A 6,876-nucleotide genomic window follows, 5' to 3' on the forward strand; every position below is an offset into this window, starting at 1 on the left:
ACGTAATGCTAACCAATCATTGACTAAAGAGAACGTGTAATAATATACAATGCTACTATACATTCACCACATGCATATACGAGTAATATACTCTCTAATAATTTAGCAACTTATTATATGTAACATTTGGAAAAATGATTCATGAACCGATCTATAGCTCAAAATGGATCAAATTTGTAGATGAGTCGATAGTGCGGATCTATAGCCCAGGTTCCAACGACCCCTTTTTTTGGCTGCTTACGTGCGCTTTACGCGATCTACCTTTGAATCTACTCTAATTGGCAATGAGTCAGTAGTTTGATTCTCGAATTTTTAAAATTATTACTTTGTGGATCTGGATATATGTGACATCTATATAGGTTGCGAGGTCCAGTTCTACGTCATTTGTTTAGAAGAAGATTTTGATTTGTCGCATACATAAAATAGTATGCATAAAAGCTGGATACGTACAATGAACTCATTTAAAGTCCGATACTACTATAAGTTTTAAGCTATAGTTTAATACATTTTCAAGCAAGTAGCCCTAAACTTGACAGAGTATGCAATATATATTTCATTTTACTACTTAATATAGTTGCACTAAATTGTAACATATATGATCATTAATATAATGGACTTTTGATTATTCAAGTACTTCCCATTTTCTTGGAGTAATTTTGTGTTTGCAATTCATAAGCCGAAGAAATCACATGAAATACATAACATCGGACAACTTTTGCAGAAGCACAAAAAAGAAGTATGGTATTAACAACTTTAAAATGAACTAGATACAAAAACCGTATTTCTATCGTAGATGTTTAAACATATAAAATCATACTAACAAGTTATCATATCTTTTATGCCTGAGTAACTTAGATTTGTTTGTGTTCTGTACAATTTTTGCTTATACAGTGACAATGAATTTGCAGTGGAAATGTGTCTAGTGTTTCCGGTGACCAGCTGAAGCCATTAGAACTCCGACAGCCACAATAAACATTGATAGCATGCCTACAAGTAATACATATGTTCTCTTGGACGATTTGCGGTATTCACCAAAAAAGAGCACACCCCAAAAAGTACTCACAAGTGGAAGTGCCTGAAAGAACCTCATATAATCAAATGCATAGATAGGAATTAGAAACTCTAAACTTATAAAGACTTTGAACTGACCTGAACTGCATCAGCTGCAGCATAACCAGCGGCTTGGCCTCCCATAAACTGGAGACCATTCCCAAAACCGCACAAAAAACCAGCCAAAAATGCCCAACCACGACCATCCCAGTCATTCAGATATGCCTTGATTGTAGATCGTGGCAAGTTGAAAGCAGGACGGTAAAGGAATGTGATGTTCAAAATTACGGCAACCACAAAACAAGAGCAAGAAAAGTAGAAAAACGCTGTGTAGACACTTAAGTGAGGAACGCCTTCGTCTAATGTATCCCATTGGTCATTGGTTGCAAGATTAAATGCCGGTGAGAAGAGAGAGAAACAAACTCCGGCAAACAAACATATGACTAAACCAATCAAAGTGCTTTTCCCAAATACCTGCAATACCAATTATATAAAGAGTGTTTAGCACAATACTCGTATAAAAACTGCAAATTTGTCTGGATAATATATAATCATCAGTGGTGGGATATGGATATCGACTCGTGCAAACAAGAAAACAATAGGCCGGAATGCAATCAGGACTAAAAACTCGCATGCTTCTAACCGATTACTACAGAATAATTCAAAATAAATGGACACAAAGGTGTTGGAAGGTCAGTAACCTGTGTCCTTTTTTACCCAAACCCCTTTTGAACCGTTATGTAATATGTCTGACCCAGTGACTGGCCTATTTGTGCCTTCTAGATTGGGGATCAAAACCCCTCAGCATTCGTTTGAGGCAATCAGATACCAAACAAAGAACAACAAGATCTAGCATAATCAACACTATTTCCTATGGTTGAAACAAAAAAGTAAACTAATAGCATATCATGTGTTGTGTAACCTTGATAGATCTTCGACTCTCAAGTTCAATAAGAAAAGTCGCAGTCCCAGCTTTAGCTTTCTCTACTTTACCAGCTCCGTGTTCCAAATCCTTTCCTAGAAATTAAAAAGAAAGATTAAACTAATAACAACTAAAGGTTAAGTTGAAAAGTTAAAAATTGAAGTACTCTTACCCGCTGAATTTGGGTTTGTTCCATTACTCTGTAGTCTGTCAAGTATAATTGCATGTCACTAGAGTTTTAAAACAAAGGGGTATTAATTTGGTAAAGGATTGTATTCGAAGGAGGTATACCCTTTTTCGGCCATGTGAGAATCTTCTAACTTATTAAGTTTCACTTTATTATCTTTGGCATTGGATGCATGCACCAACGAACCAAGACAAACAGCAATCAAGAAACACGCAACGCCTGGGAAAAGTATCTCAGCTCTGTTGATCTTGTCGTCTAAAAAGTAATTTAAAGTTGTACCTATAGTCCCAAGTGAGAAGTTAAAATCACAATTCCAAAGATGTTTCTGCTCTAAGTATAGTCTTTGGATGCCAAAATGGACAAAGTGTGTTGATAAAAATGGTTTATAGTCAATATGGGTAAAATGGTTACAAAAAAATACTATTAGAAAGAAATTAAATCTATTTTTCTTAATAAAAAGATTTATGATATCATATATATATAACTGTATACACCCTGAGTGACTTGCACGTTTAACCGTTCCACCCGTTTCAGTTTAAACACTTAAGTTTAACCTGTTTGACTGAATGTAAACAAAACATAACCCAAAAATGTCATCAATACATAACTGGGTTGAGATTGCCTATTTCTGTATCGATTAAGATGACGATGATAACGATAATGAAATTACCTATGACAACAGTAATACTTGAAGTCATCACCTCGGTTACCGATAAACCAACAAATGCCCAAGCATATTGTGTCGACAAATTTCCAAGACTTAAAACCACCCCACCTGCCATCGCAAATAGAACACTTGGCCAATTATTCTGCAACAAAACATATCACAATTTCCAATTCAACAACGGACATAATATCCACTTCAACATGTCATCAAATAGTTACAAGGTTATATCATACCTGAGAAAGTTGGACTAAAAAGTTGGGTTTGCCATCATTTGTATGGCCAAATTCCCCAAATGTAAAAGCAATTATAACAGCAGCCAAAAGATTGGTGATTGTGTAATCAAGATAAGTGTGTTGAGGAAGCCGGCCTCGTCTTTCTAACAACGTTAAAATGGCAGGCCATGTTCCTAGGAAAAAGAGTGCAAGCAGCATACATGCTATGGCACCACCTCTGCTATCCACTACATACATCTTTAAACCCGACCCGAATCTGTCTGTTTAGCAATCCAGAATCAATATACCCTGAAACCAAAATATCGAAAATGTTAAAGGGTCTTAGTATATATCATTAAGAATCTTGAATTAATCTAAGAGGATAAAGATTAAACTGATGACCTTATTAACATATCAAGTCAAATGCAATAGAAAACAAAAGATGGTAACTTATTTTGGAAAAACACTAACTGCCCATGAAAACTGGGAATAAAAATAGCAAAAAGTTTGAATCTTGATGAATCTTGAGTCAATCCAAGAGGTTAGGATTGGTGAAAAGATGTGTAGGTGATAGTTGACTTTTGCAGTTGGTCAACAGAAACAAGAACTCAATTTTGTGAGTGATTTCAAAAGTGAGAACTTATCTTTAAAACCACTAATTGCCCTGAAAGTTGGGAATAAAAATAGCAAAAAAGTTTGAATCTTCAAGAATCTTGAATGAATCTCAAGATACCGTTGACTTTTCCACATGTAATATGCAACTGAAATTCTAAATTGATAAGTGAGATTCAAAAAAGAGAGCTTATCTTTAAATACTACGATTGTAATTATAATGACATAAAAAGAAACTTGATTATATGAAATATTGAAAACAAACAATAAAGTTAAAGAACAAAGTCAAAGGTTGACAAAATGTTCAAATCCACCAAAGCAGAAGAACAAGATTTAAAAATCAAGCAATAGATAATTAGATAGATAAAAATAAGATGAATCTCCAAAGAACAGACAAGTACCTAAAACAATCACTAAATCCAAGGAAAAGCCAAATAGCATGCGTTTAACAAATCATTATCTTAAAAACATAAAGAAGATGAAGAAACCAAAGGTAACCATAAACAAGATTAATGTCCCAACTATACATGTAACTAATAACAATTAAACTTCATAAAACTCCAAAAGAAAAATAAGAAAAATGATAGAATATCAACCAATCATGGACCATATATTTAGTTGATTACATCTACAAGAAAAAAAAAAGCAGCTTAAATAAAGCCATACATATCATATGCATAAAAGATGGTGGTCACTTACAATAATAGAGACAATATTCAAATATTGTGACCTCAACAAACTATGCAAAAATATATGCAATCTTGGATGATATGATATTTACCTATATAAATGGCTTCAAGATTTCTTGAAGATGAAGTACAAGAAATGATGTGAGCTTGAAAAGATGAATCACCATTAATGGAGACCTGTTCTTATAGCTTTAGATGCTCAAGACTCCAACTTAATTGGTTATAGCTGTTAAGACAACTAGACAAGCTGTAGAATATATAGAAGATGGGGGAGAGATAGGAGATGGTGTGAGACTGAAAATATGAATATGTATATCACTAAGTTTTTCATTTACTTTATTCTAAGATTTGTGACAAAAAGGCTTATTTTCTTTATATATTCTGACAGATACTAAATAGATTCTATCTTATGACATCATGGGAGAAAAATGAAAAAAACAAATTTTGTCATCCAGTTGTACATGTGGACATTAACGTAAGAAATCATGTTTTGGTTCATCATTAAGTAATACGGAGTAATATAGAACTAGTAAGTTTTCGATTCGTGCTGTGGGGCTTCAATTGTCTTGTTGAGATGGTTATTTTATTTTGGTATCTTTACATTGAACCTTCAATCATTTATTAATTAAAAATCATTCTGTAATGAATATGTTTGTTTAAAAATGTGTAATAAATTAAAAAGTAATTTGTAGTAGAAAACAGAATGTGATATGACATAGCAAAAACATTAATATATTAGTTGAGAATTTAAGAAGGTCCAATGTAACAAAATGCAAATAGTGGTACGGCGTGTGTCATAAAAAGTTCGGAGGACTCAAACGAAGAATAGTGTCGAAAAAAGCCAAAAAGTAACTCGAAGTAAAAATCCTACACGGATATGATTGGCAAAGTTCGAAAGTGGTACGGGGTGTAAAATCAACCATTGATTCGGTGACACGTGGTAGGCAATGATTGATGACACGTGGCAGAAATTACAGGGCTTGGCTTGGCGAGTTACTATTCATAAAAAATAGAAAAAACTTAAACAGGATATGATATGACACAATCCAAATAGTGATATACGGGGTGTAAAATCAACTATTGATTCGGTGACACATGATGGGCAATGATTGGTGACATGTGGCGGAAAAATAAAAGGTATGGCACTATTCATAACCATGCTCTTTAATATATATATATATATATATATATATATATATATAGTAATTATCTGTAAATATGTAACTTAATTAGAGGCACTAAACAGTCAAATATGTAACTTAATTAGAGGGACTAAATTGTACTTCTCATTATAGCCCAATGGTTGAGCACGAACTTTACATGTTGGAGGTCTTGAGTTCGAGACATGAGAAAGATATTCCAAAGATTTTCACAAATAAAGTCATCTAGCTAGTGAAACAAGTTTGAGTCTTGCAAAGGAGACAAGGTTTTACCCCAAATTAATGTCGTGTCTTCGGCCGGTACATGGTTAAGACCCTGTTGAGAGCAAATGATACACATCTTTCAAGAAAAATTAGATGGACTAAACTATAATAATTAGTTATGGTTTAAACAAGGTGAATGATTAAAAATATGTTTCCTTGATCATAGTTCATATCTCAATTTGATCCTTAAGGTTCGTGTTTTGGGCTAAGGTATGTTTGTTAGAAGAGGATTTTATACAAAAATGAATGATTAAAAAATAGAATAGTGATCGGTAAATATGTCTAATTTGTATGTCTAAAAATATATTTAAGGATAAGATCATAACATATTGCATGATGAATGGTAAAAATTAACACATGATAAATATGTCTAATTTCTATGTCTGAAAGTATGTTTAAATTTATGTTTTAGAAATATCAATTATTTTCATAAAAAAATATCTTTATGTGAGCAGTTATGAATACAAAATAATTTAATTTAACAACTTGATTTATATTCAAAGTCTAGTAGGGTTGGCTCATAGATCTTAAAGGTTGTGTCAAAGACAAAAAAAAATTCTAAATTGTGTACTGGGTCATGCATTGTTCAATTTATCACTTATTAATAAAGTTATATATTTTTTTTTTACCATTTCTTGATTTGTGTGTTGTTATTGGGCAGGGTCATATTAATCTTCTCTGTATCGTTTCAATTTTATTGGATGTCTCGAAGGAAAACTAGCTAAATACAATCTTACTATTTTATTTTTGATTAATTATAGATATTTTGTTTTAAAAGTTAAACTAGCTTTAAATATAAGGTTAGAAGAAATTTTTATGTCACAATATTTCATTAATTAATTAAAGATACCTTAAATAACAAAAAATAAATAAAAATGTGTTGGATGAGGTATATAAAACTTGAATGCAAATAGCTGGCATTCATCCCATACGACATACTCAAATAAACTTCATGGTTTTCTAACCAATGATAAGTTCCTAAAAGAGGTTGGTAACACCTAACATAGACCGATTTTGAGATGTGATGATTCATAAACCATAGAATTATGTGGGTTCTATTCTATTAAATAGCTCGATGGCATTTCACACGCATAGTTAATTGTATAGTACTTG

The 6,876-nt window shown here is 32.5% G+C and overlaps 1 protein-coding gene and 1 non-coding gene across 2 annotated transcripts; both read right to left on the reverse strand.

Moving 5' to 3' along the window:
- Positions 1 to 722: 722 nt before the first annotated feature.
- LOC122585742 (ureide permease 1-like) lies at positions 723 to 4,667 on the reverse strand. The gene is made up of 8 exons (XM_043757867.1): positions 4,432 to 4,667; positions 3,060 to 3,347; positions 2,830 to 2,968; positions 2,264 to 2,438; positions 2,145 to 2,179; positions 1,973 to 2,067; positions 1,150 to 1,524; positions 723 to 1,075 (listed from the first exon to the last, which is right to left on the reverse strand). Exons 2-8 carry the CDS (start codon positions 3,294 to 3,296, stop codon positions 920 to 922), a joined length of 1,212 nt encoding a protein of 403 aa, XP_043613802.1. The 5' UTR covers positions 3,297 to 3,347; positions 4,432 to 4,667; the 3' UTR covers positions 723 to 919.
- Positions 4,668 to 6,379: 1,712 nt separating this feature from the next.
- LOC122586205 lies at positions 6,380 to 6,481 on the reverse strand. The gene has a single exon (XR_006321911.1). It is a non-coding gene; the product is annotated as a U6 spliceosomal RNA (small nuclear RNA).
- Positions 6,482 to 6,876: the final 395 nt, after the last annotated feature.

Source organism: Erigeron canadensis, chromosome 1 (assembly GCF_010389155.1).
Source record: "Erigeron canadensis isolate Cc75 chromosome 1, C_canadensis_v1, whole genome shotgun sequence".
NCBI classification, from domain to species: domain Eukaryota; kingdom Viridiplantae; phylum Streptophyta; class Magnoliopsida; order Asterales; family Asteraceae; genus Erigeron; species Erigeron canadensis.

Bases quoted from the DNA above. Each gene is read 5' to 3' on its own strand.
- LOC122585742 (XM_043757867.1), bottom strand. From the start codon at position 3,296: ATGTATGTAGTGGATAGCAGAGGTGGTGCCATAGCATGTATGCTGCTT. The intron at 2,180-2,263 runs GTATACCTCCTT...TATACTTGACAG, and splicing joins TCTCACATGGCCGAAAAAGG to ACTACAGAGTAATGGAACAA. The intron at 2,068-2,144 runs GTAAGAGTACTT...TTTAATTTCTAG, and splicing joins AACAAACCCAAATTCAGCGG to GAAAGGATTTGGAACACGGA.